The following is a 19,976-nucleotide window of genomic DNA, read 5'->3' on the forward strand; positions in this document are numbered from 1 at the left end:
TCCTCTTTGCATCTTCGGGGGACTAGACGTAGGCTGGGGTTCCACCCTTATGTTGTGGATATTCCCCGAATTCACACGAAGCGTTTCGCTTCCAAATTTATATGGCGAGCAGCTAGGGAGTGGAATTCCCTGCCTGCAGCCTTGTCCTCCGAACGCTTTAACTTGGACTTTTTCAAGGCGAGAGTGAATAGGCATTATTTAGGCGTGCATGCTACATACTCGACCTCATCGTCACTTTCCATCATGTGAGATGCAGCTCAAATGAGCACTTACTTTTTATAAAAAAAAACCATTGTTTTCCAGTACGTCTGGTGCACCCTGAGGAGAACAATCCAAGAGAAAGAGAAAAAGAAGTTCGCCCAGTGAAATACTGTCACCTTACCTATTTCTGCCGCTAAGCAGCAATCTGAGCATTATGCGTTCCGGTTTTGAATGGCAAGGGTGCTGGTGAAATTACAGGTCTATGGGACTTGTCAACTTATGTCTAGGGGTGACAGGCGCAGTGGCAGTACCCCTTAGATCTTTGCGATCTAAAGCTCTGAGTGGCACGGCCACTGCTATGGACAGGGGCGTGTCGTTTACCACCAGTCACACGACTTGTTAATTCCGTCACCTGGTATCATAAAAAATATATAGCGTATGCCATCGATAAGAGATATTATCTAATTTAATTATGATGAAAAATTGATTAAATACATGGCCGCCAAAATATGGAATAATATTCCCCCTTCCTTGCGAATCCTCTCCTCCACTCAGTCTTTTAAAGTTAAGGTAAAGCAATAAATACTATCTAGAGCTCCAACTGAGCGGCTAGGTAAAAATAAATTTATTTCCACACAACTGAATCTAACTCCATACTCGTACAATGTAAACAAATGTAAATGAAGCAAGGATAATATTTAAATATTTAAATGTAACTTTCTGCATACTTTTCTATATGTTATAGCATAATAACGAAATATGTATCAAATTTCAAACTAGTCACTCTTTCACTGTTAAATATTGGTTTGGCAGTGGAGGAGTGATTTGGTTGTGGATTAGTAAATTAGTAGGTAACTAAATTTATAAAAAGGCGTAGCTGCAGTGTTTCATATAGTCAATAATGAACTATGTAGCAATATCTTATGGTTAATAATTTTCCAATGTTCTTAGTATAAACGGTAAATTTTTGTTTGCTTTTTTAAGTAATATCGTGCCATCTCATCCTTCAAAATGGTTCCAACTGAAAACCAGCTAATGCTGAGTTTGGATCCATTTCAGCTCGTAACTGTAACTCTTTGTATACTGGCAATGTGTGATGCTAGCTGAATAAACGTTTCTTTCTTTCTTTCTTTCTATTATGGAATTGTTATCTTGAAGATTATGGTCTACATAAACGGGAATATCAATGCATGCAGTGATTATTCCATTTATTCACGGTAAACGTCATTTCTTTGTATTCCATGATATATAACCAGAATTTAAAATGACCAATCTTTAAAAAGACTACATTCGAAACGATCACTTTTAGAAAGAATCAGGTTCGAGACTCAGCAACGAGTGGATTTTTGGAAACCTTTCTAATTAGGCAATGGTTTCATTCCTATGCAATACACGGATTATGTATTACATAACAATAGTTAAATTATACTCTAGATTCAGGTATACTACCTATCTATCTATTAAAGATAAAAACGCCGTGGCAATAATTTATGAATATCAAACACGGTTTAATGACGTACAATGGACGCAATTAAGACCTCGTTATCTGCTTAAAACGCCACATTAATCCGAGAGTAAAAATTTTTATGTTGCAGGCAAATGTTCTTCTTGTATAGTTCGCCATTTATTACTTTAATGTACAAGTGTGTTATGGTGATAATAGTTCTAAGTAATTCACAAGCAACGCGTTGCTTGTTTCATTGTCGAACATTGAACAGTCAAGTTATATTGTTGCAAAGTTGTCCACGTTCACACGGCATTGCACTGCACGTTTTTTTGTAGTATTCGATGTGCTTTTCTAAAGAAAGTCTGTTAATTTCGATCATTATTTTGATAGGCGTTTTATATATATTTTATTATTATATTTCTTATTTTATATATTATATTTTTTTATATTTTTATTTATACATATTTTTCCAATTTTTACAAACGTCTATTGTATGAAATGGAACAACAGTCATTAGACCTTGTATTTATTAACATTAACTAACAATAAATTATTATAATGACATCTAAAAAATCAGCAAAATATTAGATCGGGGCTTTGTTCCATTGTGCCGACTGATTTTGTAATGTGGGCCTCAGAGGTCGCTAAATTGGACTTCAATAGGTTCTGAGGTAAAACAAATACAAAATTACAATTAAACATAATATAACATATGTACATAATAATTAGTCTACGTAACAAACCTACTAACAAAAACATAAACTTTTCACATGTAATTGTGGATAAAATTACACATCACTGTAGCCTTTAACTTAATTGACTACACTCTCAGTGGAATTTACATGAAAAATAACAAGAAATATTTTTCAAAACAAAACACACACGTTCAATATAACAATGAAAAACAAGACGGCCAATATGCAATGAAGTTAGCCCCATCTCTGGATTATGTCAATAAAGCAATAAAAAAAATACTTTTTGAGATAATTAAGAGGGAGGTCCAATTTAATTGCCGGTCCTATATCACATTATTTCCTGCAAGTGTGTGCGTTTTGTTGTAGAACAAACGACGCGTGAACGGTTCTATAATAATGTATGTGCCACTGTAATTTCGGTTCGGATTTATACTGCAAAAAAACCCGCAGTGCCTTCTGAACGGGGGGTAACGCCACTGCGCATCATTTCGTACCCTCTAGGTATATTAAGGCCTCTTGCGAGCATATGTCAAAAAAGCATTTATCACGTGAAAGTCATAAAAATAACACGAATTACAAGAAACAAATTATGCATAAGCGAAATTTTATAACTCTCATATTTAAGCATAAAAAAGTTATCGACTAATTAATTTTTTTTAATAATATCAAATGACGGGACGAAAAAGTCGTGCGCCTAGTGGTAAGCTACACGTCAGTCGTACAGTTGCAGTGCCACTCAAAGCTTTCAATCTCAAAGATCTGAGAGGCACTGCCGCTGTTCCCGTCACCCTTTTTTTTTTTTGACGGGGGGTAAATCTTTATGGATACCCCTGAGCCCAGGGAGACTCAGGGGTTATGTGGGGACTCTCCCTCCACACTGGAAGGCCTACCCCACTAAAACCCCCCCGGGTTTCCCTCTCGCCGGTTGAGTCGGCGCCGTGGGATCAGTGAACATTCACCACGACGCCGCCCGGGTGTTCCCGTCACCCTGAGACATAAGTTGACAAGTCCCATGTGCCTGTAATTTCACCTGTAAAGCAGTGGCAGAAATAGATGAACTCTTCCACAATGAGCTCTACTGCTACTACATTCCTCGAATCTTTAAATATCTCTTGAAAATTTGTCATTTTGCACATGTGGCTTTAATACACAAAGGGAGCGGCTTATTCGTTGAAGGATCTAGGTTTTACTAGGAAGGAATTAAGGGGATGAAAATAAAGAGGGGTAGATTTTACTTATTTACTGAGCATTGGCTATAGAACTATCAGGTTAAACAGCTTATAATTAACAAAATCAAAACATAGTAATACTTAAAGTAAAAATTTAATTTATGTAAAAAACGTAACTACAAAAACCCACCATTTTTTTCTGAATAATTTCCGAAAAACAAAGAGGTAGAAATGCACTCGAGTTTTTTGCTCCTGTACTGCGCTATGTGCCGTTTGAATACTGTAGTGGTTCAATTCCTTTTATACTAAATGCAAACAAGAAATCCAAAAACAGTATTTAAAATCTCGAGTTCTTAGGTTTTCGCGATTGTTACACATAGGAAATGAAACTATTTTTCCGGATTTAAATCGCGTATATTTGTTTTTTCAAACAAACCGGTTGTCAACCGTGACCATGGGACCTGTAAAGGGCCCGAAACGTTGGTTTGTTTGAAAAAACAAATAATTACGCGATTTTAATCCGGAAAAATAGTTTCATTTCCAAAGTATTTAACATCGTTGTCTAATTAGATTATATGTATAGTGCAAGTACATAACAACTTGGAATCTAAAGTCAAGCATCCATTGAAAATCAAACAAGATTTGTAACGACAAATTAAATGTACACTTTTCCTGTCAAAGAAGCGGTAAGTAAGTACAAAAAAATAATGTCTGACTGTATCGAACGCGAAGGCCGCGGTACTGGTGAATCAATAGAAAACTCAGACTGGCTAGAATCTTATGTCAAAGCAAAATTTATAATAGGTACTTATTACCAGAGAAACGAACATCAATTGCTTTTTACTTGATTTTTTTATTAATAATTTTGGCTTGGATACAAGTCCTTTGAGCCATGTCTTCGTTTAATTATGTTTCTGTAAATTTGGCCGCCACAAAGAGGATAGGCAATTTGAGGCGGCGTGCTTGGATTGACTCGGGATTCCTTACAACGGGCCGATACGGGTATTTTAGTTCGAGATTCGTATAATTTCGCGTTTTAATCTTCGATTAAGGCACAATAGCACTATCCTATTCCACTTTAAACTAGATTTCACTAAATAATTGAAAGTCAAAATAAAAACGACACTTTTCCCTCCAAAACCAGAGCGAATCGACTTTTTACTTGATTTTAGCAGTTTAAAAAATGATTTTTTTTATCACCGTAGTTCGTAGTAGTTCACATATTTTGCGACTGTCATCCGTTTATTATTAATCGCAGTGTGCGCTGACGCTTAAAACAATTTGAACAAAGTAATGTTTCAATAATCACTGTGAACAATGATAATGTACTTCGGTAACGGCAATTTACATAATGTTCTGTAGGTGGTCATAGCACTGTTTCTTTTCATATTTTCGCCAACGTTTTGGTCATTTCATTTGGGTAGGCAAAAGTTCTACCATACAACCTCTTCATATATATTAGTTTAATGTCCTATTAGATAAAACAGAACGTCGAATAGAAATCAAATAGTTCTTTACAGTATACAATTATTACATCGAAAAATAATGAATAAAATCTGTTTCCCTAACTAGCATGTTAATCTTTTTTATTTAAAACGATAAAACACAATTAATTCTTTTTATATATTTGCTGTTATATGTATGTCTGTATAAGGTTTTTAAAAATTTTTATACTCTGATTTTTAAAAGCGTGTCTATGATCTTGTCCAAAAGTCTAAAGAAGTAGTGGCCGACTCAAAAAGGTTTTAATTATCGGATTTAAAAAATGGCGGGTTTTAGTAGGTACAGTTTTTACATACTTAAATTTTTAATTTACGTATTATGTTTTGAGTTACTTAATTATTTGTTACCTGTTTAATCTGATGGTTATATAGGCAATACTCAATAAGTAAATAATTGGGATATGCACTTAAATTGTAAAGGTACACGTAAAGGCTAGATTTCATGTAAAACGTGTTGTATTTATCTAGTTCTTAGGTGTTCGCGATTGTTATACATAGGAAATGAAACTATTTTTCGGATCTAAATCGCGTATATTTGTTTTTCTATTCTTGTATTTTAATCTGTCAGTTACAATTTTAGTTCTGAATAAAAATTATTTTGTCGACTCGTCATTGAGCTGAAAAATTTAATTAAAGTTCAGTACCCCGATTCAGAACTCTTCGATATTTAAACCGAATCGATCGATTGGATCTTCTCGAAATTTGAGTTAAACGTTCGTTTCGGATTCGGATACGATATCGTTATCCAACAGCGTTTCTGGAGTTAGTCGGTGAAATAGATTATAAGATAAATGAAAATCCTTATATATACATTTTTAAAACTTTAAAGGCCTAAAATGTAGGAATGCATTAGTCTTGCATTTAAAGTACATTAATAAAATTTTACAAGTGTGGATTTATTTAAAATAACAAGAGATTTTCATATTATATTCTTGCTTTGTGAACAATAGGACGTTCGGTAAGTGTCATTCGATAACTGTGTTCTGAATAACGTATGTAGTCTTTGTCGGTCGAGAAGTTCGAGTAATTGTACGGGTGTAACGTCATTTCGGCTCGGTTTCGAATACGACAGTTTGACGTTAAATTCGGTTTTTGTGAATAGAAATCAAAAGAATCGTACGATATCAAATCGAATCGGTCGACAACTGAGTTATCGTAATGTTCGGAATCGACCCCCAGTACACATAACTATAATTAATATTAAAGTACTGTACACAGAACGCTATAATACATCCTGATTGGTTAAATTGGCCTAAAAGTCTTGCAACTGGGCCATCTTTATTTAAAAAAATCATTGGTTAAAATGGTTTCAGTACATGCGGTACTTGGCCAATTCTTCTATTCTTTTTCTTTGATTTTTGTTTTAAAGCGGTTATTTGGCTTTCGTCTAACTATATGAAGAGGCTGTATGGTGGAACATTTGTCAATTCTAAAAAATGGACTAAAATTTATTTTAAAAAAGATTGCGTTTGTGGTCATGGATTGTTAACAAAATATCATTGACTTACAAATAAATGGACGACGGGTCTAATACAAAAACCACGAAAAAAATGTCCCAAGTCAACCTATTCGAAATTTAAATTGTTATGTCATCGCAGTATCGCGCTGTCCGTAGAACAAATGAAGACTAAAGCGGAGTGTCGCGCTCTGTATACGATTTTAGCGCCTTACAAGTGCGGACACTTTTTAGCGCGGACCCGACGTCCATATAATTGTAAGTCAATGCAAAATATACATTAAATATTGGTTCTGTTTCATTATATTATTTACTCTTAGAAAAAGTATTGTCTGCAATCATTCCATAATTAGGTCTTAAAATCCTAAAAAAAATCCTAACATCCTAAAACCTATTACTTAGGCCATAACTTTAAGCACCCTCAGTATGCAGCTATTGCATAAAATACTATTTCGAAACAAACCAACGTTTCGGGCTTGGTTTATTTGAAAAAATATAAATTATATAAAATATAAATTGCAACCAGTTTTCGGTAAAACAGCGCTATAAGCATAATTCTATTTGAGTTTAAACATTTTTCCTCCCCACATTAAGAATGTAAAATCACACACAATGCCAGCCAAAAATTGTCTAAATATTATGTTGAAATTGAAACTCGAAAATTATAAAATACATATATTAAGTAAACTAACGCATAACTCACGTATCTAAGTCGGATTTTTGCTCCACAGTTTCGAACGAGACCGCGGTCCTTAATTATGAGTTTTTTATTTTAGTTAAAATCACAATGCCGATTGAGATTGAAATCGATTTGCTTTATTTTACGACTTATTTTTAAAAATATTTTCTTTTGCGGTGGTTGTGAAATAACATATGTCAATTTATTAAATTTGTTTCTTAGCTAAATCGGCGAAACCTAATAAGTGAGACGTAGTAAGATCAGACAGTCAGATCATTGATCAGTCCATCGCGCTTTCGCTGTCACTATTGTGTTAGACATTGAAATTATAATAAATAATAATAAATAATAAATAACGCACACACTCAACATAGCCCCGCACTAGGGAAACCCTGTGTCGCGGGTGCCATGGACACACACATAGACAACCACAAATTACACCCAAACTCACGAGAGAAATAATTGTGGCCATACAACTATTTCTCTCGGCCCGGGAATCGAACCTGGGACCTCTGCGTGGTAGTCCGGCATGGTAACCGTTCGGCCACGGAGGCAGTTGAATTGTTAAAAACTTTAAGTTCATAGAGTAAGGTACCATTTAACTGGTTTCCAAAAATTAAAATGTTTAGCACCCCATTTTTGCGTAACCAATACCACCTTCTGCCTAACATAGTATGAAATTTATAAGTGTGTATTTTCATAATAATTGATTATTGACGAAAATTTGATTCTTTATTACATTTAACTAATACATTACACAACTCGTGCATTACAAAAATTTCCGCGCCCGGAACGCTTCCGCGGCCGCCTCTGTGTGGCCAGAGCATAAAGAAGACCTGTGCTCTACCTAAGTACCTACAGACGGATTTGGTACAGTTACTAAAATATACGTCTCCAAATGCATTTTATCGACAATTTGTAAAATTCCAAGGTTCATTTTTTACGTGGTTATACTTATATGCATATTAATTTAATGGTCATAATCCTCGGTGTCATAAATGTCATAATCACAATTAAACGCTTTTCGTATCACTGCTGACCACGGCTTTTCTCCAAGAAGATGGGAGGCTATAGAGTACATTGCTGGTCTGTGCCTGTTATATTATCTAATTAAATTATGAAGAAAAAATTGGGTATAAAAATCGTTACCTTGAAGATTATGGTCTCTACATAAACAGGAATATCAATGCATGCAGTCACGATTCAATTCACTATACGCTATTTCTTTGTGTTCCGTGAGTTATATATAGGTAACCACAATTGAAAATAAGCAATTTTTGAAAATACCACATTTAAAATGATCGCTTTTAGAAAGAATCAGCGGACCTACTCTCGAAGCACGAAATCCGTAGTTACGGGGTTTTCCAACTATGGATGACTGAAAACAAAGAAAAAACCAGAAAGCGAACCGCTGTTTAAAGGTCTATCCACACGTATCCGGGCTGTGGCCGGGCGTGGACGGGCCGTGCTCCGTCAAGGGCTCAAAAATATATCGTTGTGTATATTTTGTATGAACTCGTTCACACATGTCCGTGTCCGGGCCGGGCCTACAGTTCATATGTGTGTATAGTCCTTAATTCGTCCCAATGAATAAAAAAACCAAGTCCAAAACAAAAGACAATCCAAAATAGATATTCTGTCAGTCCGCCGCCTGCTTGCGGCTATACCAAGCAGACGGCGTCAAAGGTTATAACATTCCCACACCGTGAAAACGAAGAACAAACCAGAAAGCGAACTGCTCTTTATTTCGTCTCCATAGATACCAAACAAAAATCCAAAACAAAAGACAAACCAAAATAGACATGGCGACTTATCCGTAGAACAAAGACCTATGTGCAAGACTGCTTATTCTCAGGACATTGTACATCTCGTTCGTTGTTCTTCGCTGTGTCTATCAGATTGACTGTTGTTCGATTTTATATTTCCAAAACGAAATATGATATAAAAATTCTGAAAACACCTATCGATTAGCCTTAATTTGAATAACGAGATTACATGTTTATTTCATTTTCGCTGTATAATCGGACTCTGTTTTTTTGATGACTCGATGTCAGTCCGCTGCCTGCTGGCCGGCTATACCAAGCAGGCGACGTCAAAGAAGGTCATAATAATAACTTACAGACTTGAGTTTTGATCGGGGCTTCAAATGAGAATGTATAACGCAATTTGAGAGTTTTCAACTGACTTTGACTACTTCCCATATGTCACCCATAGCGGGCAAACGGTCGTAACTACGAATTTTGTGCTTCGAGAGTAAGCCAATTTAGTTTGTTTCCCAAACTATAGTATAGCACTTTGTGAAAGTCTTTGTCCAGGGAAGTACTTCCACTTACCTATTTCTGCCGACATGTTCCGTTTTGAAAGGGTAAGGGTGCTAGTGAAATTACAGGCACATGGGACTTGTCAACTTATGTCTCAGGGTGACGGGCGCAGTGCCCATAAGATCTTTGTGATTTAATGCTCTGAATAGCACTGCAACTGTCATGGATAGGCGTGACGCTTACCACCAGGCGCACGACTTGTTGGTCCCGTAACTTACTATCATAAATTAAAAAAGAACCAATAACCACGTAATACCTAAACTATACCAGGTACATAAAAAATGTAAGTAAATTTGCATCCCTTACTACAGCTATCCGCAACATTTGAATAAGGTATACATTAAAAGGGCTTAACTTCCTACTTTCAAATGTGGTTTATAAGAAAAAACTTACTTCTATTTTCAAAAGTGATAAGAATACATAGAAACGCAATTCAATAATATGCAAAGTTACATTCTATATGACACAGGCTTTCCCTAGTGCAGGGCTATGAGTGTGTGCCAAAAAAAGAATTTATTTTCAAATTTATTGTTCTTTATAAAAACAAACGTAAAGGAATTGAATATATCAGGTGAAATATAACAGTAGGAAGGAACGAATCGAACGACACATACATATAAATTAGATGTAGTACAATTGCGAATGAATATAACGCACATGCGAGGTCTGGCACATTTACTTATACGTCTCTAGCACCTATTGTTCCTGACGGAGCAGTTAATTGCAGAATGGATAAATTAAGAACTCATGTGATAAGGCTTGATAGTAAAGGGTACGTGTAATACAAAAAACTTAACACGTTTTAGTATGTATTTATCTAATTATTTATACAGTTTTAATAATTCAATGTTTTTGACATTGGTTTTTTTACTCATAATTTTTGTTTTGTTGTGTACGGTAAACCCGTCATTGTAATTATTGTCTCCTGTATTTAGGTCTTCAGGAAGAAATTTCTTTTACAAATAAGCAGTAACTTTTCTTCATATTTTCCTTGTTACTAAATGTGTTTTTGTTTTTTTTTTTACTGTACAATAAATAAATAAAAGTACCTAAGTCCCAAATAATAAAACCTACTTGTAAATCGCATAATTTTATCAGCGACCCTGTGATCCATGTCCTTATACACTTTCGACGAGATCGAATATACTCCTTATCATAAGTAACGTAATCGACATTTTTAAGAAATTAAGTTTTTAACATATCTGGGATCAGCAAAAATGGATATACGACCCTCTCTAATCGGTTTTTTTATAGCTAATTTATTCTCTGTTTTATTAAGCAAAATCAGGTGCCAATATCTCAAATGTTACCGAAATTTAAATGCGTTAGTTGTGACAAGGAGGGCAGTACTCTGTACACATAGTTCGTGTCACCTTAGATTTTTATTTTTAAAGGGTAAAATGCAAAAATATTACTATCATCGAACAAAAAAAAAACCCTATTTTAAATTCAAACTTACAGACAGGACATATGGAAATGACGTTTAGTATACTAGTTCCAAAATTGTATAATAGTTTATGATCAATCAAACATTTTTAAGCTTAATGCATTAATACTGAAATGGCAACGTAACTCGATTTATGAGTCCGGGAGTGTAATAATCGAATTCAAATCATACACAGGCGAATTGAAAACCTCCTCCTGCTCCTTTTAAAAAGGCCGGTTAAAGTTTTTTAGATTTAGAATAAGAAGTTTGTCCGATGGTATATGGTGGAATTGGTGATTAAAGAAAGTAGTAGTTGAGAAAAAGTTTTGTAAATATTGTAAACTTATTTAAATTCATTGTATAAAAATCAAGACAGACGTGTATTTCCACAAGTGACGTAAAGTTTGAAAAGTCACGATTTCTCATTGTATGCCTGATAGACTACATTGTATTTTGATCCAATACAGTTTTATGTAATCAGAATGCCAAGAGAACGCTCTAGGAGTGCAAAGTAATTAATTAGGCCTTAATTGCAGACAATAAAAATCATTTTGGTCGAAATTAAGAAATAACTTTAAACTATGATTATAGTAACTTACGTTTCATTTATTTGTCCTTCCACATTATTAAAAGTCAAAAGGAACGATAAAATTAAAAAAGTTCTTAAATACATAGTGAAGGTTGAAATGTCTGCGCGAGAGTCACTAGCACTGCGCAGCCGTGCGCTTCGCATGATCGATTCACTGCTACTGCATCTGGAAGCTGCTTAGTTGTACCGTCCTTGGCGCGATAGCGGTAAGGCTGCGCACGCGCCCGTTGATTATGATCACAAGAGCTTTTAAACGACCGCATTTAAGTTTTCGCAAAACCTATTTGATTAGAGAAAATATTGGGTAAGTACGTGCGTCATTGATCATGTGACCTGCTCCAGATCGTAAACTATTAATCACTGTTAAATAAAACCACTGGATTGGTTCTACAATTAACGTTTATTTAAGAATTAGTTCTAATCTAATCTTTTACACCATGTGGTTGCATGCAATTTACAGTAAAGGTGATGAAATTTAGATCCTGCATTAAGTTAGTCAACCTTTCGAAGTGCCTTTCTGTGTACGGTAATGCCCCTTCAATGAAACTAGCTAAAGCGGGCACTTTTAAGTTTCCAGAGATGATTTCTGGCGCCAAAATATTAAACACCAGCTGAGCAGCGTGACAATGCTTATTGTTCGTATTCCATTCAGCTGCAAATTTCAACAATGTCTCTTTCTGTGTGTGATTAATCTCCTTTAATGTTTCAAATAATTTTTCATGTCCATGTTTTAGTACTTCATTTACAATCTTTAACACGTGTAATGGTCTTTCCATCCTTAACGCTAGCTTAAGTGCTTTGACTAATTTTTTATCATGCAATAGATTCATTAATTCTTGCTCCTGGAGTATTATTTCTTCTCTCTCTTTCGCCATTTTATCTTTACGTTCAATGGTGACATCTTTTAGTTTAACAAGCTTAGAATCCGATCCTCCAGTAATCACTAAAGATTCTAACTTGTTCACAGCCAACGCCCATACCTTTCCGTCGTGATTGTCAAGTGACATTTTACATTCAGAAGTTTTTATGTTCCATAATTTCAACAGGCCGTCTGCACCACTCGAAATAATTTGTTGGCCTTTGCTCATAAACTCAATCTTGAGAACGGAGCTCTCGTGACCTTCAAATGTTTTCAAGCAACTCAAATCAGCTATCGACCAAAGTTTTATTGTTGAATCAGCAGAAGATGTAAGTATTACTTGATCCACAGGTGAAAATCTAACACACCATACACCTCTTCTATGTCCTCTCAATATACCTAGTAAAGACAACTCTTCAGTCCAAAGTTTCGCAGTTTTATCTTGAGAACCAGTTGCTATCATCTTATCATTAGGCGACACAGTTACACAATTTATATCCATCTGATGAGCAACTTCAGTGTGACTGGAATTAAGTTTACGATCAAAACTATCAGTTTCTTTAGGCACAGTCCAAATTTTTAAACAATTATCTTGGCTCACTGAAGTGAAGAACTCATTAGATGTTTGTGCAGTAAAAACAGAACCTACAGAAGCTGTATGCCTAGCTCCTTCACCCAAGCATTTAATCTCATTATTTGTATCTTGAAACCAAATCCTAACAGAATTGTCTTTGCCAGAAGATACAAACATATCAGGCCTAGTTGGGAACCTTGCTAGGGCCAAGACAATATCAGTATGTCCTTTTACAATCTGGCAATTCATATTATCTATTTCATAGTATTTCAAGTCACGACTGTTAGTGGCAACTACAAGGTGAGTTTCATCTTTACCCAAGAAAATTATATCTAGAACTTCATCTGTGAATCCAGTCATTTGTTTCATACAGTCAAAAGTTTCTAAGTCATGTATTATGATATTATGGTCAGCTGTCACAACAGACAATACATTTCTGGCTTCATTGAACAGTAAATGAGTAATTGCTAAGCCTCCTTCTTCAGAAGCTGGGGAAACCAGACTGTTTGTTTGTTCATACATAACACGGCTCATTTGCACATTCCACACTTTAACAATTCCCTTCTCACCTGCACATGCTACATAAATACCTTCAGTTTCTACTTTCTTTTTAAAGTTAGGTATTTTAAATGCAAGGGGAAGAAGCACTGTTGCTTCAATGCTTTCATAAACTGGCACTGTTCTTAAAGCTTTACTTTCATTAATGTTCCAAAGAATGAGTACTCTATCTCTACCAGAACTGACCATATGTTGCCCATCAGGTGTGAACTGTACTGAAGTTACTTTACTAAAATGACCAGAGTATACCATGTGCTCCTTTCCAGTTTTGGAGTTCCATGATCTAATTTTGGTATCATCTGCCGCTCCAAATATTAGCTGTTTAGATGAGTCAGGATAATATTTTAGCACTGTGAAGACACCCATAGCACCGCGAAGACTGCTAGTACAAGTGTTATGTGCAAGATCCCATAATCTTATACTACCGTCTGATCCACCTGATGCAATATTGTCATCAGATAAATCAAATGCTAATCTGGCAACTGGACCTTTATGTCCTGATCTCCATACTTTCTCCTGTCTACCAGTTTCTCTGTCCCATAGCTTGATTAGTCCACTTTTATGTGCAGTGACCACAATATTGTTTGCATGTGACATTTGAAAAGTGTATATTTGGTCATTCTCAGCGCCATCTTCGGAGTCCCCGATCACAAGGATGTTAGAAAAAGTGTTGATATCGATTACCTTTATAACATCACCACATTGGCACAACAGGCGAGCTCCTTCTGTCGTCCATTGAATATCTCCGCCGGTGTAGAAGGCGGTATACTCTTCACACTTCTCATACCTAATAACAAGGGAAATAATATTACTTTCGTGAAACAAATAAATGAATTCGTATAAATTTGTATTTCAAATTCAATTAACTAATTTTGCTCACAATAATAGTACATTTATAAAGAAAAATACAAAAAAATAATATATCAATAGGTTAGGTTCATGTCTTACACTTCTTTGAGCGAACTGGACATTGTTAATGTTGTTCAATCGTTGGAGAAGTAATTATTGCATGTTATTAGTAAGAGAAATATATTACTTATTGAATTATTTTTGACTTATAATTACAATATCGCACAACACAACATTAAAAATAAAAACACGTGTATTTGACAGTGACATTGACATTTCAATTTCTCGTGAATCGGATTTACGCACTGGCCTATACAGATGAATAGCTAGTAATTCTCTTAACTAATAATTTTTTTCAATACCTAGCGAACAATAATAAAAATGTGATGTTTACAATATTCAAAGCCACAGAATGGTACTCAATTGCATTTATTTTTAAGTTACATAGATCATTGACTTTTATACTTTTTTTGAGATGCCAATGCGACATATTCGTAGTGAATCGACGATCAGCCGCTCGAATTGTGTCTTCGGGACTTAGAGGATGGAAAAAAGAGCTTCGGGATGAAAGTCGGGTGAATAACCGCTATTACCATGCTATCTGGCACAAGCTATAGTTCAATACAGCACTGAACATCAAATAGTATCTCAGGGTAAAATACTTTCATAAAATTGTTTTCCATTAATTTTAATCTCGATCTCGAATCCGTATCCGAACTCAAACCTAAAACAAGACTGAAAAATATTGAAACTTTGCACTTTTTGAATTTGAATAAGTAATAAAGTCATAACAAAAAGAATAGGTTAAATTGCTAATATTTTCAAGATTTCAATTGCTAAAAATAATGTCCAGCTTATTAAAATTAAGTACTACACATTTACGAAATATAAAACAACTAAGTTTAATAGCAATAAGACCATATGCAACAAAGAAATTTGATGAACAAAACAGTTCTACCAAGTTCGAGACTGTATTTTCATTTCCCACCGTGAGATACATGGCGTTTATAAATAGACTAAAAGTTTATCATTTTGCTGCTACGGCCATAGTTGTCCCTGGTGCTGGTGCCTTGGAAATGATGAATATTGTTGACAGCCATACTTTCCTAGCAGCTAGTTATATTGGTATGTGAACATACACTAGTAATTTCTTTTTAGTGTGTAACAGGGATAATTATTAAACCCTTGCAAAAATGTACCACAATACTTAAGACAAATAACTGCAACTTAATATCTGGAGATCCCAATGATTCTAAAAGAAATGGGCCTGCATAGATGTAAACACAGAGGTCAGCCAGTAGTCATCCGAATTCTCACGCTAAAGCAACATAAGGAGACTGAACCCAATGCATGTGTTTGTAGACTAAGAGAGGCTGAAGCGGTAGCTTTCTTGCTCTCAAATGCCAGAAATCACTCAAAAGATTTACTTATAGTCTGGTGACTATATGTATATAATAAAAAAAGACCAAGATCTCCCCTATTTCCTTCCACAGTTGAGAAGTATAGTCATTTTCTGTTATATGTAACAAGGTATTAGATGATTTAACCATCAAGGTACATATCATAAGAATACCTTGACATCTGAGGACATTTTTTGAGAATATGTGAAGTTTGTAAACCTTACTTTGCCTGTGTTGATAAGTATATGCCTAATTCTATCTCATTTAAAAGTGATTTTCATTTCAAGAGTAATAATAATAATAATGCACACACTCATAGCCTCACATTAGGGAAACCCTGTATTGCGGGTGCCATGAACACACACATAGACAAGTACAAATTACACCCAAACTCACGAGAGAAATAAATGTATGCTATATAAATTTTTATCCCGGCCCGGGAATCTAAAACCATCGATTCGGTTACGGAGGCAGTCAGGTTCCAACCTGTTTTTATAATACCAGGTGATGGGATGAACAAGTTGTGCACCTGGTGATAAGCAACAGCGCTTATCCATAACAGTTCCAGTGCTTTGAATCACAAAAATCTGAGGATACCATTGCACCTGTCACCCTGAGATATAAGTTGACAAGTCCCATGTGCTTGTGACTTCACCAGCACCCTTACCTTTCAAAACTGTAACAATTAATACTCACATTACTGCTTGGCAGTAGAAATAGGTAAGGTGGTAGTACTTCTCTGGACGAACTCTACTGCTACCAAAACCTATGGTACAATATATGATACTGTATTATATAATTAATTAGCTATATATTTAATATTGCAGGTATCACTGGCCTTATAGTGCTATCACTAGCAACACTTCCATTTCGCAACATAATTGGCCATCTTTACATAAGTGAAGACAATAAACAAATTAAAATATCTTCATTGGACTTCTGGGGTCGCAGAGTAGACAGAATAATAGCCACAGAAGAATGGGTACCTCTCTTAGATTTACCTCCTAAGATAATAGATGCAATATATTTGACGCCACAGCTGATGGATGGTACTAAATATAAGTTACTTGTTAGATATGGTAAAATTTATAACGCGGAGAAAATGGGACATGTTTTAGAGTAAGAGTTTTTTACTTTAGACTCGGTACTTTGGTCATTTTGTCATTTTGTTTGGTACTGGACCACTGGGTCTACTTTAGTTAGGTAAGTATACAAGTTTAACAAACATGAAAGGCTTGTTTCATAGTAATTGAGCCCCTTAGTTGCTTAAAATGTGCAGTGCATTGCCAGAAGAGCATCATACCAATAATATCCTGTCCTCCTTATCAAAACTAACGTAATCAACATTTTTAGCGAAATTGAGTATTAACGTATCTAGAATGAGCCAAACGAGATGTACACCCCCTACTATCGATGAGCGAGTCGAGTTACTTAACTCCGATTGACCTGAGTTACTCCCACAATGAGTCAACTCATCATTTCAGCCAAAAGACGTCTACTGCTGGACACAAGCCTCACCCAAAGTCAACTCAAGTTATTTTATTATGAACTCGAGCTAACTCGGTTCGATACCCGCTCCGCCCGAGCCAAATACCTCATTCAGTTCGGTGACCTTCGGAGCACGCTCGAGTCGCGAGGGATGGAGTCGAGTTACTCCCACGAGTCAACTCAAGCTACTTTTTGTGAACTCGAGCTAGCTCGGTGCAGCTAAATACTTAATTTATACAGCGTGTCGGCTATTCGTTCTTGCTCTGTCGGTTCGGCGACTTTCGGAGTACACTCGAGTCGCGGTCGGCCGGCCGATCGTGCCCAACTCGGTGAACCTAGACCCGACAGTCCTTCGTTTATTTTATCGTATCGATATGGAAACAGTAAATAAAATGTCACGACATAATAAGAACGCGCCCTAATTGATGATTAATGATGAATAAAATATCAAACAATTTTTTTTATATGAAAACGAAATTAACAATGTAATTAAAAAATTACGTATTTTGGCAACAATTTTATTTATAATGCAATTTAAACAATGTCGTTTCGTGTGTATTTGCAACTGACAATTTTTATAAAGTTATTCCACTCTACACACAATTTCAACCTCTTCGATAATAGTATCCTTCCAAATTTTTTATATTATATTAAAAATCTTTCGAAGTATAGTAACGCTATAAGTAAGGTATATTTAAAATCTGCAAAATTGTTGGTCAATGAGGAATTATTTATATTAAAATTCCACCATACAACAGTACCGCGATTTTTGTCTTAGCTAATGCATTTGCATTTTGGTAACATGAGATATTACCTAATGTTTTTTTCATTGAAAAGTGTTAAATATGCTGATTTTACTTTACAAACAATTGAACCGAAACTAATTGAGATTTAAAAAACCCGCAATCAGTTTGCGATTTACATCCGTAATACCAACTTAGCAACCGCAACTGGCAGCAATCGCGTTGCTATTGTAAAGTTCGATACTAAGCCTGCCGATTAAAGGGGGTTGTAGATTTCGTTCCGCTGATCCCGGGTTAACTCAATTTTGCTAAAAATGTCGATTACATGGGCTATGATGATGAGGAGAACGTTTAATTATAGGCGTACAAATTTCTTTTGTCAAAGTTGTGGTAAAATAAAACATGCTTTTGTATTTTATATCATTTCTATTCCTTAAATATACAATAGTATTGAGAACCAAATCTTATTCATAGATGAAATTTTGATTAAATACATAACTATAGTGATAATTATTGCAAAGGTGTCTCAACAATAGCAGAATAATTTTGTCAATTGTTTGTAATGTTTTGTAAAAACAGTTAGTTGCCTTTTAATTTTATTCATTATTATCATAATTATTATCTGTTTTATATACAAATTTATAAAATTATCTACTACTTTTACATATATCTGTGCATTCTAATCCACACTTCAGTCAGCCAAAAGAAAACTATAAGCAATTCACATTAAAAATCTTTAATTTTAAATCCCAAACTGAAGTGTATTCAGCCAGGTTCCCAAACCTTGGTAGTTAATATTCGTAACAAGTTAATAGAAAACTATTATACACAACAGTATTGCTGCGTAAAATGTAACTCCATCTACAAATTACATTTAGCAAAAGTAGTTAAAAATACCTCGACTACATTTAGGTACCACATTAGCAGACTGCACTTTTAATTGCTATTTTGAAGTTACAATGCACTTGGAATGCGGTCTATGCTAGCCAACCTGTCGGGGTTTTTTACAAGTTTTGATTGTTACATCACAAGTTCCTTAATGTTTTTGTTAGTGTTAGTTAGTAGCTTTCTAGCCAATTGTCAAAAATAAATCATTCCGACCAAAACAATTTAAATGTGACCATCAACAAACACTTTCTGTGTGCAATACAGTTATGGATTATATGGACGAAGCCGAAAATATGATTTGATTGAAAAGTCATATTATAAAATTGTAAGGAAAGACGACACGCATCCAAAATCCACACAAATTTGATTCAAAGTGTATTCCATAGCATTTAAGTTTATTTAAAAAGAGCAATCCCTAGAGTTTCTTGCTCGTACTTTCAGGGAAGTCAGCGTAGTGAACGAGCAGTAGCTTAATGCAATGTAAATGTGACGTTTTCAAGTGTAAATTTATTTTACCTATGGAATAAATTATCTTTGACTTTGACTTTGAGGGATGTATGGATGTAGTGCAAAAAGAAGATTGGAGAAAGTAGAGACGTGGACTTTGACGTTGTCTTTAAATTTGGTCGTGCATTACTTATTTGACAGTAACGGCACAGATTACTTAATAGTTACTACGTAACAGATACGTCGCTCTCATAGGCGACTCACAGGACATTGGCGAAATCATTTCATCATTAATCAATTATACATTTTGTATAATTTTAATAATAATATTAAACTACCGTACTTAGTTATTTTTACTTGACATTGGCAAAATCATTGATTATTTCGATGGAGCCATAACATTTAAAAGAAGAAGTCGCTTTCATACAAAATCGAAAATACCTAAGCTATAACAACCTACAAAATCTGACTAATGATACCAGGCGTTGACTACGAGGAAAAAGGAACCTAAGCACGAGCTCAAAGAGGTGAAAATAAGGTGCTCGCCGTGTGCAGTCGTGCGGAGCCGAATGCTCATGGCGAAATTACTTGTATCAGCGCTTGTGCCGACGTCGGCACACTCAGCGGTAGGCACTAATCGAGTAACCTTGAGAGAGTAACGGAGCCCTGGTAATAGTTTCTGACG

General features: G+C 35.2%; 2 protein-coding genes across 2 annotated transcripts; one reads left to right on the plus strand and one right to left on the minus strand.

Annotated features, from left to right (window-relative positions):
• Positions 1 to 11,872: 11,872 nt before the first annotated feature.
• On the minus strand, positions 11,873 to 14,500 carry LOC113229638 (transducin beta-like protein 3). Its single transcript, XM_026463310.1, has 2 exons — positions 14,425 to 14,500; positions 11,873 to 14,263 (listed from the first exon to the last, which is right to left on the minus strand). Exons 1-2 carry the CDS (start codon positions 14,445 to 14,447, stop codon positions 11,908 to 11,910), a joined length of 2,379 nt encoding a protein of 792 aa, XP_026319095.1. The 5' UTR covers positions 14,448 to 14,500; the 3' UTR covers positions 11,873 to 11,907.
• A 670-nt stretch (positions 14,501 to 15,170) lies between these two features.
• On the plus strand, positions 15,171 to 18,167 carry LOC113229629 (transmembrane protein 186). The gene is made up of 2 exons (XM_026463299.1): positions 15,171 to 15,450; positions 16,553 to 18,167. Exons 1-2 carry the CDS (start codon positions 15,171 to 15,173, stop codon positions 16,846 to 16,848), a joined length of 576 nt encoding a protein of 191 aa, XP_026319084.1. The 3' UTR covers positions 16,849 to 18,167.
• The last annotated feature ends 1,809 nt before the right edge of the window (positions 18,168 to 19,976 follow it).

The sequence above is a fragment of the Hyposmocoma kahamanoa genome, unplaced genomic scaffold (assembly GCF_003589595.1).
Source record: "Hyposmocoma kahamanoa isolate Upper Pololo Valley unplaced genomic scaffold, ASM358959v1 100181, whole genome shotgun sequence".
Taxonomy (NCBI): Eukaryota; Metazoa; Arthropoda; class Insecta; order Lepidoptera; family Cosmopterigidae; genus Hyposmocoma; species Hyposmocoma kahamanoa.

Bases quoted from the DNA above. Each gene is read 5' to 3' on its own strand.
- LOC113229638 (XM_026463310.1), bottom strand. From the start codon at position 14,447: ATGTCCAGTTCGCTCAAAGAAGT. The intron at 14,264-14,424 runs GTAAGACATGAA...CCTTGTTATTAG, and splicing joins TCCAGTTCGCTCAAAGAAGT to GTATGAGAAGTGTGAAGAGT.
- LOC113229629 (XM_026463299.1), top strand. From the start codon at position 15,171: ATGTCCAGCTTATTAAAATTAAGTACTACACATTTACGAAATATAAAA. The intron at 15,451-16,552 runs GTATGTGAACAT...TTAATATTGCAG, and splicing joins CCTAGCAGCTAGTTATATTG to GTATCACTGGCCTTATAGTG.